The following is a 17,646-nucleotide window of genomic DNA, read 5'->3' on the forward strand; positions in this document are numbered from 1 at the left end:
TCAGGAGTGACCCACCTCGAGGGCGCCTCGAGGCCGGAGGCTGACTTCCCGAGTGACAGGGAAGACAGGTGGGGAGAGCCCACTGACCCCGAGGCTTTTACACCTTGGCTGCCTTGGCCACTCCTGGACCAAATCCCAAGCAGCTTCACGTTCCTGGGAGACCCCTGCTGCCCCAGGCCTGTGCTGGGCGGGGCCTGGGCGGGGGCGGGAACAGCCAGACAGCGCCAACCCCGCAATAGCAGTCAAACGGAAAAAGTGCAAAAATGTGCTATAATAAGAAAGCACATTTTTTTCCATCTGTCGAAACAAAATCATTCATTTTTATTGCACTAGCAAATCTGTATCAAGTGGTAGGTTAATATCCTTTTTTTTTTTTTTTTTTTAAGTAAAAATGTAATGCACTTGCAAACCTCAAGCCAGATTCCCTTGGGGTTAATTCTCTTACAGGTACACCCCATGGGCCCCATGGGGTTGGTGATATATGTATAACCAAATTAACCTTAAAATATTATACAGCTTTCGAATTTCTTATTTAGCCTGTTGTAGTACAAGGAAGCTGTGAACAATGGGAAAAACCCTGGCCGTGCCGTCAGGAATTGGTCTGTAGCCCACCATAAACCCTAGACCTCTCAGAGCTTCAGCTGCTTTGTTCTAAAAAAGATGGACTGAATGACTTAAGGGGTTGCTCAAGCTTTACTAAGGGTCTTGAGAAGGTTCCTTGCCAGGTACCTGGCACATAGCGGACCTCAGCACACGTTCAGGAGAGTGGGCACAGGTGAACACAGGCAGCTGTGCGTTTCGAATGACAAGGCACCGGATGGCCCCATGGCGCAGTGCTAAGGGCCTCTGTGCCAGGCCAGCAGGCCTCGGAGACCTTCTTGGGGCCAGCCCCCTCCAGCCTCAGGGCCTGCGCGTTCGCAGGTCAGGGCTGCGTCTCTGTGAACTCAGTCTGCCACCCCCCAGGGCGGTGGACACGGCTATAAACCTCTACATGTGGTGAGGAAACAAGCTCTGTCCTCCCTGACGGCGATCCATAGCTGTCATCACGCAGCCCCGCTGGCCCTCTCTTTCTCCAAAACATCTTCCAACTCAGGGCCAGAGAATCTTACTCTCATGCTTAAAACTTCCAGCAGTTCCTCATGGCCTAAGGAGAGTCTGTCCAAAGTGAGAACTGTGGTTCCTTCCAAAGTTTGAGAAGCATCCTGATAGTTGTTCAGCGCTGCCACTTCAGGTTCCCAGGGGGAAAGGCATCCTGCAAATGGATTTGTTTGACCTGCACAGTGTTTTTGAAAATTTTGAAATATTTGACCTTTAAAAATCAGGAGACTTCAGAGCTTCTCATGAAAAATGGGAAGAGCCGGCTACGCTGGGCCCAGATTTCAGCTCAGCAATGATTGGCTGTGGCGCGATGAGCCACACTGGACCTCATGGGTGCCCCCAGCCGCCCTCCCCTGGGGGTCTCTGCCCTTGGTCCTCTGCCTGCACCGCTTCCCTAAACCCCAGACCCGGCCCTTGATAAACACTGAGCACTTCTGCACTAGAGAACACACCACGGGTGGCGTCACGGTGGCTTTTCATAGAGCAAAAGTGGACACGCACTGGTTCAAACAAATGCTCTAGGCTGGGCTAACTCCTCCAGGTTCAGATGCCTCAAGGAGAATGGAGGAAAGTGGGGGAGGGGTGTGTCTGGGCGGGGGGAGGGGTTTGGAGACGTTTGTCATGAGTCAAGATGAATACAGAATCTTGGTTTTCATAATAAAAGGGCTTTTCGGCCTGTCATACCTTTAACAAAGCCGGATGAGAGGAAGCAACAACCTCCTGAATCTTCTTGACAACCTCCTCTGAATTTATTGTTGCAAAATTGATTGGCTGGCTCTCTTCTTTGTCACTTGGCTGAGGTTTTAGTGGCTTGCTGTCATTCACTGCTTTCAAGAAGTCAGGGTAATTGACGTGATTATCATGCCAGCTGATTCCCCAACTTGGGCCATGCCCCAGAAGAAAGAAAAGACTCTATCAGTAAAAAAACATGATCGCTTATTCATTCAACAAGCAGTTGCTGCATACAGAGCAGTGTGGAGGCTGTGAATACAGTTAAGACACTTCCCTGCCCCACAGGTGTAGACATATAGATTAGCTATTGCGTTAGACAGGCACACAGGAGTACTGCAAAGTCAGGCAACAAGGCAAGGGACATATGCGGAGGTCACTGGTGGCTGGAGGAGTCGCTGTCTGCCTTGCTCTGAAGATGAGGGGCTGGAGGGCTGGACAAGGGGCTCATGGCTTTCAGGAGCAGAAGGCAGTAGGGGGAGGCCTGGCTAATGGCTCTCGGCCTACACCTGGGGCGGATGAGAGTGCTGCAGCAGGGAGGTGACATCTGCACAGTGGTATGGGAAAATAAATCTGGCAGTGGCATCAAGGTATGAAAGAAGGTCTGGGTGGAAGGCGGGCAGGGGGTGTGTGTTGGTGGTGGGGGGCAGCAAGGAGCCTGGGCAGGAAGCCCCTGTGCCCATCAAGGCCTTCACTAATGCGGGTCTGGACTCAAGAAAGGACAGTGGAATTTGAAAGGAAGGGGGGTGGGTGTGTCCAAGACAGTGAAAAGGATCATAGGAAGTGAGTGAAATACATGGTAAATTCTTTAAAAAGAATGGTGCAAAGTTGTCACACCAAAAACAGTCAAAAGTAGTTTCACAAAACCTACATAGTATTTTCTCAAATAAAAACTCCATTGGAGTATGTAACTCAACAAAGGACATCCATATAGAGATCGAAATTCCTTCTTTCCCTGGACTCTGACAGAAAAAAAAAAAACCCTTTAAATTCTAAAAGAATATATATTGTGTGACAAAATTTAAAAGTTCCATGAGAGCATAGAACATACTTATTAAACATGTACAATAATTCAGAATAAAGTTTGTGGCTGAAGTTCACATCTCCGGACCTTGAATTCTCTCTGGGATTCCTGAGACTTTAACGCCTGACCTTCCTTTCAGCAGCACTGAATGGAAGTGTCAAAGCAGAACAGCTTGAAGTCGGTAAGCCGGATGGAGAAGTTTCCAGTGACTCAGATATCTGCTTCTAAAGAAAACGAGCCAAGAGCCTTGCTTTTCCAGTCCACAGCTGCAGAGCAGCCTCGCACATCCCAGCTCGAGTTGGCTAATGTGCTGGAGACATGGCGGAAAAGGATAATCAACACTATTTCATCAGCAGGATAAATTGCCAACTTGGTATTAAAATTTAGTAATAAAATCAAATGCATATGCTAATCTCTTCAGTATTATTGAGAAAAGTCTATTTTGGATCTAGAAAAGAATAATCTACACATAATTACAAATAACAGAGATGTTTATCATCAAGAGGTCTTTGAGAAGAAACAAGCAACTGAGCAATGGATCTTTATTAAGGTTTCAATTTGTAAAAAAGTTGATCACCCCCATTGAAAGGTGGACTACAGAAATTCCACAGTCCTTTTGTTGTCACTAAAAGTATCAAGCCTAACTATGTTTTAACAAGACTCTCTTACAATCATTTAGTTAATTATTTATCTAGTGCTATTTCCCCATGATTTATTCATTGAATGTGCATGAATTCTTGTTTGGCTGGAAATAAATTTAGTGAGAGGAGAGCTTGTTTAATGGAGAAGAGAATATATAGGCATTTGAAGATGAAATGGCCCTGCCTTTGTCTCTCTCTCTCTCCACAAACACATATACACACATGCATATATAACACAATCGTTGGCCTTCTCAGAGCTCAAACCCAGTGGAGAGATGTCTTTACAATTTTAAGGGAATATAATTTTCTCCCTAGGATTTTCCATTCAGTCAAGCCAGCAACCTGTATAAGGGAGAATAAATCATTTTTCAGACAAACAAGAGCTCAGAAAATTTACTTTGCACCCATCTTTTCTTACAAACTACTTCAGAAAGTACTCCTGCAAAATACGACTGCAAATCAAGAAGTGATAAGATGGGAAGGGGATGTGGCTCAAGCAATTGGGCTCCAGTCTACAATATAGGAGGTCCAGGCCTTGATGCCCAGGGCCTCCTGGTGAAGGTGAGCTGGCCCACGCAGAGTGCTGCTCCATGTAAGGAGTGCTGCCCCGCGCAGAAGTGCTGGCCCACACAGGAGTGCTGCTCCATGCCAAGAGCTGGTGCAGCAAGACGACACAACAAAAAGAGACACAGAGGAGAGATAATAAGAGATGCAGCAGATCAGTCTGCTGAGGTGGCGCAAGAGAATGATCACCTCTCTCCCATTCTGGAAGGTCCCAGGATCGGTTCCTGGGGCAGCCTAATGAGAGCACAAGCAGACACAAAAGAACACACAGCAAATGGACACAGAGAGCAGACAATGGAGGGAGGGGGGAGAAACAAATAAATAAACCTTAAAAAAAAAAACAAAGCAGTAAGATGTGGGATCAAGAAAACAAGGGCTCCAACCCAGGCGAGCAGTGCTAGTGGGGGAAGCCAGGAAGCTCTCGGGCAGCAAACCCTAACAGGAGAGGAGAATGAGGGCAGGCTCTGGGATGGAGAGCGCTAGGAGAAAACCTTGAAAGAACAGAAAGAGGGGTGGGAAGGCTGAAGAAACATGAAGGTTAGCAACAGAGAACTTTATCCAAGCTCTGTGCTCCTAGAGAACAGCATGCTACAGAAACCACCCCACCTTTTGTGTTCCTCCCTTTCCCAGAGGAATCTGATAAAACTCATGGCTTCCACTCTGGTTTACCTGTGATAAGGCCAGACCTTCCAAATTCCGAAATTCTTTGCCTCAAAAATGGCGAGCTGAACTTTTTGTACCCACTGATCCATCTGGACAAAACACCTGCTAACTTTATATGACCAATCTTTAGTTAAGCTTGTCTCCTTTCCCCAGGCCCCAAACTTTGACTCACCCTATGCCTGAGTCAGCACCAGAATGTGGAAGAGCCCCTCTTTACCACCCCACCTGAGAATTTGACCACAAGGAAAGAACTTTCTTTTTCCAACTGTCTGATCACACTGCCTTCTCATCTCACTCTCCCATGCCCAGTTCCTTCTATTCCTGTTTATGTCTCCCTAAAAAAGAAAAGCCTTTTTCTGCCTGACCTTCGAGAAGCTTGCAGATCCCATGATCAGAGAATTCTTCCTATTGCAACAGTTCCCTTCCCCCTATTATTACAGTCTTTTTGAAAAACTCTCTCTTCCTCAGTACAGATTTGTTTTTATTTGATAAGGGAAAATAAAGGCAAGTAATGTGAGAAAAACAAAAAGGAAGTTAAATATGACAAAAAATAAAGGAAACAAAAAACTATCCAATAAAGTCATAATGTAAATGTAAGGTAAACTTAAAATGTATGCTTAAGCAATTGCTAGAATCTACAAAAGAGATTCTATTTGACCTTAAGGGCAACGGCAGAGGGATATTGCCACTGAGAAGAAGAGCTAATTTTCATTCATTACCTAGACACTGAACAATATTTACACAGTTGTAATAATGAAATGCTGCTTAATGATTTTCAAGTTTTAGAATCAGCCTGTGAACCAAGCATGGAAGGCCTGACTGCAAATCAGAAAACAAATTTAACTACCTTTTTGAAAGTAACTACTGAAGTATAGCTGACCAAAGATGGGACATGGAAGAAGCTGGAGGGAAGGTGAAAGAAAGTGGAGGGGCACTCTGGCATGTCAGACCTTAAAAGTCATCCCTCCTGTCCGACAACAAGAAAGAAGTAGAATGAATTGAAAACCAATGCCTTTTCTTAGACCCATCAGAGAATTGAGGTCACAGGGCAAAACACCACCCTGAAACCTGGAGAGACAGGCATCCAGAGAATCCCAGCCAAGAACTGTTTACCCGGAGCAGAAGCAGCTGGAGGTGGTTGGAACACTCAAATGGTAGTGCCAAGGAATCACTGGAGGCTGAGCCTGGCCTAGCATGAGAGTAAGAGACTCCTGGGGGCCCAATCTTAGGGGCTCCACACATTTTCACAGGATTTACCTCCTGAAACTGCACAGGGTTCTCACAGTGAAGATTCAAGAAAGGCCCCCTCCTGGCTCTGGCAGGTGGGAGGGAAAGAGTATCCTTATGAAATATGCCCAGAACATTCTCCATCAGAAAGGCTTACTTTCCAAGGGAAAAGACTTTACCAGAGCCTTATTCCACCTGGAGAAAGGGCAATTTGCCAACTTTGGGCCCCTCAAACCACCCTGAGGGAAATGAATACATCTGAAGGTCAAGGACCAGGACTCAAGCCTACGAAAAGACTGAGATTTAATAAGATTATAGAATATTACTCCTCCCCAACACCTGACTACCACAGCAACAGGGTTCCAGTATAGCAACAACAGATTATAGCTGGGAAAAAAAAAAGCTGTAAGACACAGACTATTCAAATTCTTAGAGAAACCCAAGACAATGGAAGAGACAAAAACAAGAATGTTCAAGGAAATCAAAGCCCTCAACACCTCCAGCTCCATCAAATGTTAAACAAAGCCCACCTCCTAGCTAGAAAAACATAAAGCCTCATGCTAGAGGCCTAGTCCCCTCAATTCCTATTATCTGATACTTCATGTCTGGCTTTCAGCAAAAAACTACAAGGCAGACTAAAAGGAAAAAAAGCCTGAAGAGATAAAAGCACCAGAACCAGATTGAGATATGACACAGAATTTGGAATTATCTGATAAGAAATTTAAAATAAGTATGATTAATATGCTAAGAGTTCTAATGGAAAAAGTAGACAGCATGCAAGAACAGATGAGTAATATAAGCAGAGATGGAAACTCTAAGAAAGAATAAAAGAAAGTGTAGAAGTAGAAAACACTAACAGAAAAAAATGTCTTTGATAGGCTCATCAGTAGAGAGCCAAAGAACAAAGCAGTGAGCTTGAAGATATGTCAACAGAAACTTCCCAAACTGAAATGAAAAAAGAAAAAGAATGGGGGGTGTGGGGGGGTGTTCCAGAATAGAATAAGAACTGAGGGATGATTTCAAAAAGTGTAACATATGCATAATTAAAATACTAGGAGACGAAGAAAGGAAAAGAAAAAATATTTGAAGCAACTAACAATGGCTGAGTACTTTCCAAAAATTAAGGACAGACTCCAAACCACAGATCTAGGAAGCTCAGAGAATACCAAGCAGGATAACTATCAAAAAAATCTACACCTAGACATATCACATTCAAACTACAGAAAACCAAAGACAAAAAGAATATCTTGAAAGAAGCCAGAGGAGAAAAATCACCCTATCTGTGGAAACCAAGGATAAGAATTACAGTGGACTTCCTTTATGAACCATGCAAGCAAGAACAGATGGAGTGAAATATTTAAACTGCTGGAAGAAAAAAGACCCACCAATCTAGAATTCTATGCCCAGTGAAATTATCCTTCAAAAATGAAGGAGAGGGGAGTGGATGTGACTCTTGCAGTTGAGTGCCCATTTTTCACATGGGAGGTCCTAGGTTTGTCAACGAGCAGACAAGGAGCAAACAATGAGCAAAAACAAATGAGCAGGGAAGCAGCTGTGGCTCAATCACTTGGGCTCCCATCCACCATATGGGAGGCCCTGGGTTTGCGTCCCAGGGCCTCCTTGTGAAGGCAGGCTCGCCCACACACCATGGAGAGCCACCGGCCAGCAAGTGCCGTGGAATGCCACCTGGACTGCAAGCACCGTGGAGTGCCGCCTGGCCCGCAAATGCCGTGGAGTGCTGCCAGCCAGCAAGCACCACGGAGAGTCGATTCAGCAAGGTGATACAACAAAAAGGGAGGCAAATAAAAACACAGAAGAGCACACAGCAAATGGACACTGAGAGCAGACAACAAGCAAGTTGCAAGGGGTGGGGGGGAATAAATAAAAATAAATACAGACACACAGAAGAATACACAGCAAATGGACACAGAGCAGAGAGCAAGCAAGCTGCAAGTGGGGGGGGGATTAAAAAACAAACAAAACAACAAACAAAAAAAAGAAATGAGCAGGGAGTAGATGTGTCTCAAGCAGTTGAGCACCCACCTCTCACATGGGAGGTTCTGGGTTCAGTTACCAAAGCCTCCTAAGGAAAAACAAGAAACAGAACAGACAATGAGCAAAACAACAAGAACAAGCAGACAATGAGCAAAAAAACCCAACCAACCAAAACAACAACAAGCAGAAACATATAAACAATGAGCAAACAGACAAGGGAGCCAACTGGGGGAACTGATGTGGCTAGGTGGTTGAGTGCCAGCCTCCCACAAATGAAGTCCTGGTACCTCAAAAAAAAAAAAAAAACTATGAAAGAGAGGAGAGCAGTTGTAGCTCAGTGACTGAGCGCCTGCTTCTCATGTATGAAGTCCCAGGTTCAATTCCTGGTACCTCCTTGAAAGAAAAAAAAAAGGAGAAATAAAGAAATGAAGACTTTCTCAGACAAACAGAAACTGAGTGAATTCATTACCAGCAGACCTGCTCTGTAAGAAGTGTTAAAAAAAAAAAAAAAAAGGAAAATGGTAAAGGCCAGAAACTCAGATTCACATAAAGAAAGGAAGAGCATCAGAAAAGGAATAAATTAAAGTAAAATAAAATATTTTATTTTTCTTATTTTTAATTGATCTAACAGGTATTTGTTCAACATAATAATAGTAACAATGTATTAGGTGACTTTAGCATAGAGATAAGTGAGGCAAATGATAGCAATTGTATAAGCGAAGGGAGACAGGAGTTGGGAATACTCAGTTATAATATCTTGTGCTACCTGTGATGCGATATATAGTATTATTCGAAAATGGTCTTAAAATAGTTGATAATGAATATTGCAAACTTTACAGAAACCTCTAAAAAATTTTTTTTTAAATGAAAGAGAAGGGTACTAATATCCTCCCTTACTGAGTTGGGGAAGTAAATATGATTCATGCCCTCGGTTTGTCTAGCACAGGTAAATTTTACCACTAGGTAGAAAATGCATATAAACAGAGCTTAGAGGAGGGAGCAATTAACTCTAAGTTATTTCAGAGAGATGGAAAGGATAAGACTTCCAGTTAAATAAAGTGGCTTGAATACACATATCTAGCCCTATTCCTACCCAACCCCTTCCAAAAAGACGAAAAGGGGAGTTTTTAAAAGGCCTGAAACTGGTTCTCCAAGGGGGGGGCTCCGCTGGCCCAGCAACGGGAGCACTCGTGTTACCTGGACCTTGTTGGCAAGGCAAGTTCTCAGGACTTACCTCAGACTGAGCTGAATCAGGGCCCAGCAATCTGAATTTTAACAAGGACTTCCAGTGATTCCAATGCTTGCTGGAGTCTGAGGGACCCTGGCATAACCTTAAGAATTTCCAGCTGCTGGAAATTCGATGGATGAATGGTAATGCATGTGTCAGACCCCAGAAATCACCCTCTAAAACCAACAGAGGGAATGTGGCAAAGCAGCCGACAAACACCGTCAAAGGCTCTGAAGCCGGTGGCACCAGCTACATCTGGAAGTGAGGATGAAGGTGGGGCTAAAAACAGAAGAACTGGGAAAAACAAAAATGAAAGCAGAAGGATTGGTTAAAAGTCTGAAGCAATTAGACCTCAGATGCTCCCCCCAAATTCCATGCAGCCGGGTGCCTGCTTCTCCCCATCCCAACAGATGATCTGTGCAGAGGACAAGAGTGTTTCTGAACTGGAGGGCATTTTCCCTAGTCCAAGGAGAGTTTCTTAATGAAAAGAGGGTATCTTAGTTTGCCAGGGCTGCAACGACGAACAACAAAGTGGTTGGCTTTAAACAATGGGAATTTATTGTCTCACCCTTTGGAGGCTAGAAGTCCAAAAGCACAGCATAGGCAGACTCAGGCTTTCCCAAGTCTGTAGCGTTGTGGTGGGGCTTGCCAGCGACCCATGCCGTGCCCTGGCTTGTGGATGCTGCTCTGCCTCCGTCACATGGCCGCCTGTCTTTAGTTCCTCTGGCTTCTATGACTGGCTGCCTCCAAATGTCCTCTGCTTATAAGGACTCCGGTCACATTGGATTAAGGCCCACCCTGATCTCTTGGGCCTCATCTTAATAGTATCTTTGAGAATTGCATCCAGCATCCATGTGGAATCTAAGCCCCCTCTTGATATAGATGTGGAGTGGACACAACCATTCTAAGGTCCACAGGATGGAGGAATAGAGTAAGGATTAGAGTGGACTTACTGATATTCTATTCATGAACTATTGTGATTAGTAATGGAAGAAAATGTGGCCTTGGTGTGGAGAAAGTGGCCATGGTGGCTGCTGGGGGTGGGGAGTGGGAGGAAGAGATGTGATGTGGGGGCATTTTCGGGGGTTGGAGTTGTCCTGGGTGCTGCTGCAGGGACAGTTACTGGACATTGTATGTCCTCCCATGGCCCACTGGGTGGACTGTGGGAGAGTGTGGGCTATGGTGTGGACCACTGACCATGAGGTACAGGGGTGCTCAGAGATGTATTCACCAAGTGCAATGAATGTCTCATGATGGAGGGGGTTGTTGTTATGGGGGGAGGAATAGAGTGAGGGGGGTGGGGGGTATATGGGGACCTCATATTTTTTGAATGTAACATTAAAAAAATAAAGACAATTAACTAGCAAAAAAAAATAGTATCTTTGAAGTTCCTATTTATAAATGAGTTCACATTCACAGGACTGGGGGGTAGGGCTTGAATGCTTCTCATGGGGGACATGATTCAGTACCCAGCGGACGGGGATTAAGAGAAAGTTTATATGCTGACCGGATTAGCTTCCTACTCCACTATAAACTTGGTGGCTTAAAACAACACACATTTCTCCTCTTCCAGTTCTGGACTCCAGAAGCCTGAAATCCTTTTTGCTGGGCTGAACTCAGTGTCGGCAGGGCTGTGCTCCTCCCAGGGCTCCAGGGGAGACTGTGATTTGGCTCCTCCAGCTTCTGGAAGCTGCCACTGTCCCTTGGCATGTGGCTGCAGCCATCCAGTCTCTGCCTCCATGGTCACCGTGCCTTCTCTTTGGGGTGAAAGCTCCCTCTGTCTCCCTCTCATAATGTCTCCCCATCTTTAGATGCTTAATTTAATCACATTTGCAAAGACCTTTTTTCCATATAAAGCCATGTTCACAGGTCCCAGGGATGAGGACCTGGACAATTTGGAGGTCATTATTCAGCCGACCACACTGTTGAAACTTCAGCCTTCTTCACCCAGTCCACTCCCAGAGGGCTGGCAGTAGGAGGCTGGAAGAGTCTTCTCTGGTTGGGTTGCCAAATGTGGCAGAAAAACTACAGACACCTGGTTACAACTGAATCTCAGATAAACAGCAGATAATTTTTTAGTATAAGTATGTACCATGCAATATTTGGGACATATTTATACTTTAAAAATGTGTTATCTGAAATTTAAATTTAATTGAGCATCCTGTATTTTATCTGGCAACTTAGTTCTCTGGGACACATGACGAGCCTCAAAGAAATGCTTTAAAGATATTGACAATAGGGGTTCCCCAAGGAAACTGCCTGTTAAGAGTACCCAATAGCTCATAGCAGCCAATAAGCCCCACTTATCTGCACAGAGCTTCTAGTCTGCATTGTAGTATTCCAGTCTTAACATAAGCATATCTCTGAGGAAAGCATCTAATATGAAAGACAGTAGAAAAAATCAACATGGAGGAGAGACTTGTCAGGTGATGAAAACGTAAAAAAAAACTAACGTTACTGTCTTCAGAGACATAAGATAGTGCATTGATGAAACAAGAACAGGATGTTATAAGAAGGAGTGCTCAGAAAACAAAAATGAAATCTTAGTAATTAAAAATAGGATACATATTATAGAAGACACAAAAATCTCAAAAGAAGTGCTGGGAGCAGAAAATGAGGATATCTCCCAGAAGGCAGAGCAAAAAGAAAAAGAGATGAAGGCTAGGAAAGAAGTTTTTTAAAAAAATAGGGAACAATACAGGTGGGTTCAATATTCAATAACAGTAGAACAACAGGAGTTTCAGAAAGCATAGAGCAGGACAGGAACTCGTTAACTAAATAAAGCACGGCATTTTCTGATAATTTAAGAACATGAAAAGAGCCACCAAGAAGATGAAGCTGACAGAATAGCTGGTATGGCTGAAACCACTGGAAACAGATTTCACTATTAGGGGTGAGTTTGGGGTTTAATTAGTCATAATAAGTACACAGGAAATAACGTGAAAAGAAAAAAATAATTATTAATACCAGGGAAAACAAGATGCCATATAGGCAAGGAAAAGATATTGGCTAGTCACAAAGATATAAACCCTGAATACTCATCTAACCAAAATTATGATGCAATGAGATGAGGGGCACGTGGACATAAGCTTGTGTGTTTCCCTGGGATGATGAAGGCTGAGGGGTGGGTGGCTGCTGGTATGTGAGGGGTGGAGAAGTGCTAAATCCATATCTTCCTGGTGGGAAGTCAACAGACACCGCCTAGGAGTAAATAATTAAATACATAAATCAAGAAGGAGCAATGTAGGCCTGTCACTTAGAAACAGGGAGTTAAATATGAAAAGATATCAGTTAAAAGGGTTGGAAGTTGTTGACTCTGGGGAGGGAGAAAATGAGGGCAGTGCCAGGGCAGGGAGCTGTTGCTTTTATTAAGTCCTGTAGAACTCTTTGACTCCTGACAAAGTGCCTGCACAATGTGGGTAAAGCCAAAATGAAATTTGAAAAATGATTATCCTACAAAGATCCATCAGGAAAAGTCATGCATTTGTCAAGGTGCTTTCTCTGTTTGCTTTTGGTTGACTGAAGCCCATCATAATAATGCCAAGTCCAGAGGTTATGTGGAGGCTATTTCAATGTCAAAAGCCTGTTTGTGTGGACATATAAAAAGCATCAAAAGCAATGTGCCAGCTGGTTTTTTAGTACTATGAGAAACATTTAACCCAGTCAAAAAAAAAAACCTGTTCAGAAGATGGGTCAATTCTTCTTCTGTAAGAGAACAGCCACATTCCTGCAGTGCTTTCTGCAGCTTGCTTATGGGTATGTAGCCATTTTTGGATTTATCTAGTTTGGTGAGTGCATTGCTGATATCTTGATAAAAGTCCTTAAGCTGATCCCTGAAAGAGAATACATTTTAGATATGCAATAAAGTCAGGAAAACAAAATAATTTCTTTAAAGCATGTTTCGTGATCAATTTAATGTGATGATTTGATGGTTCATCTAAGAACTAATTCTGAAGATGTTTTGCAGTGTTGGTGTAATATTCACATTAAAAGGTATTCTGGAAGAAAATCATTATCATTTTATTATTATTATCATTAGCAAAACTACATTAGAGAAAGTACAACCCTGTCTTGTTACTAAACTTGGGACTTTAAAAATGGAACCAAGAATGTAAAAATACATATCCATTTTCTCCATAAATACTTATTGGGCAATGAACATGTGCCAGGGACTGCTGTAGGAGCTGGGATCCATCAGAGGATGCAAGAGGCAGATGTTCCAGGCCTAGAAGGAGTTACATTCCCGTAGAGGCAAGGCAGACAACACATAGAAGAAATAAGTACATTGGACAGCTGATTAGTAGGTAATAAGAAAGTGCTGGCTGGGGGGACTGGGAATGTCTAAAGTGGAACTGGTTGCAGTTCTAAGTAGAGAGGTCCAGTTTGACCTCACTGGGAAAGTGGCACTTGGGCAAAGACTGGTGGGTAAAGGCCGGAACACTGCAGAACTTTCCACAGGCCCCAAGAACAGTTAACTTCAGGCCCTAAGGGAGAAATGGAGGGGTGGGAAGAGGGAGGAGAGGCCTGGGCCCTGTTAGTGCTGGCTGGGGGGTGGGGGGTGGGCTGTACACCCCTTGTTTTTATCAGGTTGATTGATTCCCAGTACTTTTATTATCAAGGATCACAGCCACCATTTTGTGCACACTGATGGACAAACCAGGTGCTGTGTTGTCTTCTCATGTACATTCTTGTATGTGATCCCAGCAGCCCCACCAGGGGTCATTATCAGCCCCCTTCTTGGAAGAGGACCAAGGGAGGGCCCTCGCCCAGTGGCAGAGTCAACACAAGATGAGCCTTTCCCTTGTAAGGAGGGAGCCAGTCGTAGGGGCTAGAGCTACAGTTCTAGCTCCAGGGTCCATCTTCTTGCAGAACTTATTCAAGTCTCTATAATTCAGTTCTTCAATCTGGGAAAATCCTTCCTTGACTTAAAAGGGACTAAAATAATAGTATGGAAATCATTAAGAATATAAACGATCTGCCCACACCCTGGACATAACCAAAGCACAAGCATTTGGACCAAGAGCACAGCCAGTTCAAGGGGCTGTCAGCTCTCAGGGCTCCGGCCCAGCTACCCTTTTAGGATAAACTGGTAACAGCATGACTGAACCTGGACAATGGTGACCACCAGGAAGGGAGTCCTCAGAACCACACAGCTTCAGACCGCACCTTGGCCAGGAAGGAACAGCGTGAGCAGTCGTCCAAAGCTCGCTGGTCCTTCACTAGCCCAGCTGGAGAGGATGCTGACCTTCTAGGAAATTTCTGGGTTAAAAAAATGTACAGGGAATTGCAAGGATGCTGGAAATACCAGTGCCTTTGGGGTGGTCATGCTTATGGAACAGGGCCCAGCTCTGGCCTTAAAAACAGCTTCATAAATCTTTCCCCCAGATACAAAAAAAAAAAGCAGGAAAAGGAGTTCCTAGGTCAGGGACAAGGCTCTCAGGGCTCCCATCTAAGACAAAGGGTGGCCCCGGGGGCCCCCACAGGGGGAATGAGTTCTTCGTGCTTTGGTCATTCCTGATCAATCTTCCCTTGGCCTTTTCCACGTGGTACGTTTTGATGCTTTTTCCATTTTTTTTCCTCCACTTAGTGCTGATGCAATTCCACAGTTTCACCTTGAACACTACAAGTTCCAAACTGGTGGGCAAAAGGAATAGCAGCAAGAGAAGCAGAAAATGGCCCCTCTTCCCCCAAAGCTGGGGAAGGGCAGCCACTGTCCTGGGTCAGGAAATAGTCCTCACAAATGGGATTTTAAAGACACCCACCTTCCACGGCTCTTGCTCTGACCTGTGCAAGTCCTGCTGGCCCTAAACGCCAGGTGTGCTGGTGGGCATCTCCACTCCTCCCCAGGTTCATGCTACTGAAACGCACACCTGCTCTGTGAAAGGGGGCTGGTGGGCTCCCTTCCAGAAGCCAGAGAAGGATGACTGGCCCTTCAGCTGATGAGTCTGCAAGGTTTCTTATTTCAATGAGGAATGAGAGTGAGTATCTCAGTTAAATTAACAGGAAATGAAGAATAAAACTTTAACTCCAGGCAAATATGTGTACAAAGAAAATGGAGGTTTTGAGAGTAGATCACACCTCATTGCCAAATAGAAACGGTTTTAGTCAACATCAGTGACAAGGGCACGGTTGCTCCGGGCAGAAGCATGCCCTGGTCACCTGCCAGCCCCAGCAGTCCCAGCACTGCGGGACCCCAGCAGCTCCTCAGGCTTTGCCCTGGAGCCTCTTGCTCTGCATGTCAGACCCAGCCACTGCGTGCGTGGCTAGTTTGCAAGGACTGTTCTGATTCTGAATCTTCAACTCAGGGTTGGGCCAAAAAGAGCAAGGCATGGACAATAAATCTATCTATCTATCTATATTTTTAAAATTTATTTACCGCCACCCCCCCTTGATGCTTGCTTGCTGTCTGCTCTCTGGTTCCATTATGCTGCATGTTCTTCTGTGTCTGCTTGTCTCCCTTTGTTGTGTTATCTTGCTCTGCCAGCTCGCCGTGCTCCACAGGTGCGGACCGTCAGCCCTCCGCGGGTGCGGGCCAGCCTGCCTTCACAAGGAGGGCCCCGGACACAAACCCAGGGCCTTCCATATGGTAGACAGGAGCCCAATTGATTGAGCCACATCCGCTTCCCTAAATCTGTATTTTTTTAATAAAAAGGGATTTTTCTTAATTTAAAAAAATGTCTTTAGGGCATACCAAACAAAATTAATTCCCTTAGAATTGAGGGATGAATATAAAATCTCAATCACTTTGAACACAACTCCATCTACTGATCTTATCAGAGGCTCAGTAAGAATGAGTCAGTAAAAAATTCTGGAAACATGGAACTCTGTGGCTTATCTCAAAGACCCACAGACACCAAAAATTTAAATATAGATTTGACAATTGTACAAAGCTGATGTCTTTGAGAAAACAGAAGCTGGCTGTGCATTTTAAGAAACCAGGCTTGTCTTCTTCAGGAAGAGGCTATGAACGTGGCTGAGAAGACTAGATATGTGTAAATTAGCTAAGCAAGCTTGATGATCTGAAATGCAAACTCTAAGGGCTTTCGGCTTCAGACCCAGCTCACACAACAAATGGAAACCACAATTAGGGAGGGATGGCCACAGAGTGCCATGGATGTGAAGCTCTGTCTTCATTACTCAGGAGTGGCAGGAGATGAGGAGTGAAGACACGAGTAGGTAATGAGGCCAACCCTGTCTGGCGAAGACAGATTAAACTTTTTCATGACTTGCACGACATATTTGATTTGTACTCATCTTGTGCATATTTTTACTTTAAATTTCACAAACTCAGTTCTGTTTTTGGACTTTCTAACTCAGTAACTTAGACATAATTCAGGGATGTGTCTGAATTGCTTTTCTCCTAAAACCCATTTAGCCATTAGGCTTTATCCCTGTGTCCTTAGAGTTCTCAGTTACCGTGAGGATTCTTTTGCAGCAGTTCATCCATGCATTCAAGTGCAGACAGGTGAGACCCCTAACCAGGTAAGGCAACGGGGCTGAGCCAACGCTCTGGAGCAGAGGGAGCTCAGGGCTGGGGAGAGTGGCTGGGCGACCACTGTGGTCTATTTGGTACCCAGGAAAATCTGTCTCATTGCTTTATGGTCATGTCACATGCAGCAAGATTTTCTCCTATAATTATTTTGAAATTAATAATAATTTTTAAACTTTGAAAATAATCATACACAATCCCACCATCCAAATACAACACACTACCTTTTGCACAGTATCTGGTAATTTTGTGAAGGCACATGTATTTGACAAACTTCCAATCAAGGCATACATACTATTTAACATTTCATTTCCACAACCTTTTATCGTGAACACTTTTGTATTTCTCCATAGTGGTCATTAAATCATTAAAAAAGGCATATAGTATATTCTTTTGGGCTGCACTTTACTGAGCCAGTGCACTAATTTGGGATTGGAAGATACTCCTTTTGTTGTGACAAAGGCACATTGCAAGCTGTACCTTTCAACGGCCAAGCTGTGGCTTCTTCCAAATTTTTCTCTTGGGATAAGGTTCCCAAAGTGGGAATATTGAGTTAAAGGACATGTCTGTTTGTTTGTTCACTCGTTCATTCATCCATTCAACAAATATTTATTGGGTGCTTATCAGGTGTGCGACAGGCTCTGGGGCTGGCAGCTCAGTGGTAAAGCAGACAGACCTGTCCTCAAGGAGCTTGCACTGTGGCTGGGGCGGGGAAGGATTGGGTAATATGCAGTAAAAATTTAAGAGGAAAATTCTCGAGGGTGACATCTGAGAAAGAACAATTATGAGAAAGTGTAACCGGGTAAGGTGGCCTAGGTTTAGAGCTTTTAAACTAATTTATAGCTCTTTTGACTTAGTGCCCATTTATGGATTCTACAGCAGTAAATAACAATTTCATGATACCTTAGCTAGCACTGGAGGTACCATTTTAAAACCACTTTTGTTTTGAGGATAAATGTGAAACGGAGTGACCAGATTAGAGTCCCAA

General features: G+C 44.2%; 1 protein-coding gene across 2 annotated transcripts in view; it reads right to left on the reverse strand.

Moving 5' to 3' along the window:
- EFCAB6 (EF-hand calcium binding domain 6) overlaps positions 1–17,646 on the reverse strand; it is a 294,900-nt gene that overhangs the window by 51,201 nt on the left and 226,053 nt on the right. For both annotated transcript variants that reach the window (XM_071219103.1, XM_023588220.2), the window contains 2 exons: positions 12,847–13,002; positions 1,783–1,978 (listed from right to left, as the gene is read on the reverse strand). In XM_071219103.1, coding sequence (XP_071075204.1) covers positions 1,783–1,978; positions 12,847–13,002 — 352 coding nt within the window. The remainder of the gene's footprint in view (positions 1–1,782; positions 1,979–12,846; positions 13,003–17,646) is intronic.

Source organism: Dasypus novemcinctus, chromosome 12, assembly GCF_030445035.2.
Source record: "Dasypus novemcinctus isolate mDasNov1 chromosome 12, mDasNov1.1.hap2, whole genome shotgun sequence".
In the NCBI taxonomy this organism is placed as follows: domain Eukaryota; kingdom Metazoa; phylum Chordata; class Mammalia; order Cingulata; family Dasypodidae; genus Dasypus; species Dasypus novemcinctus.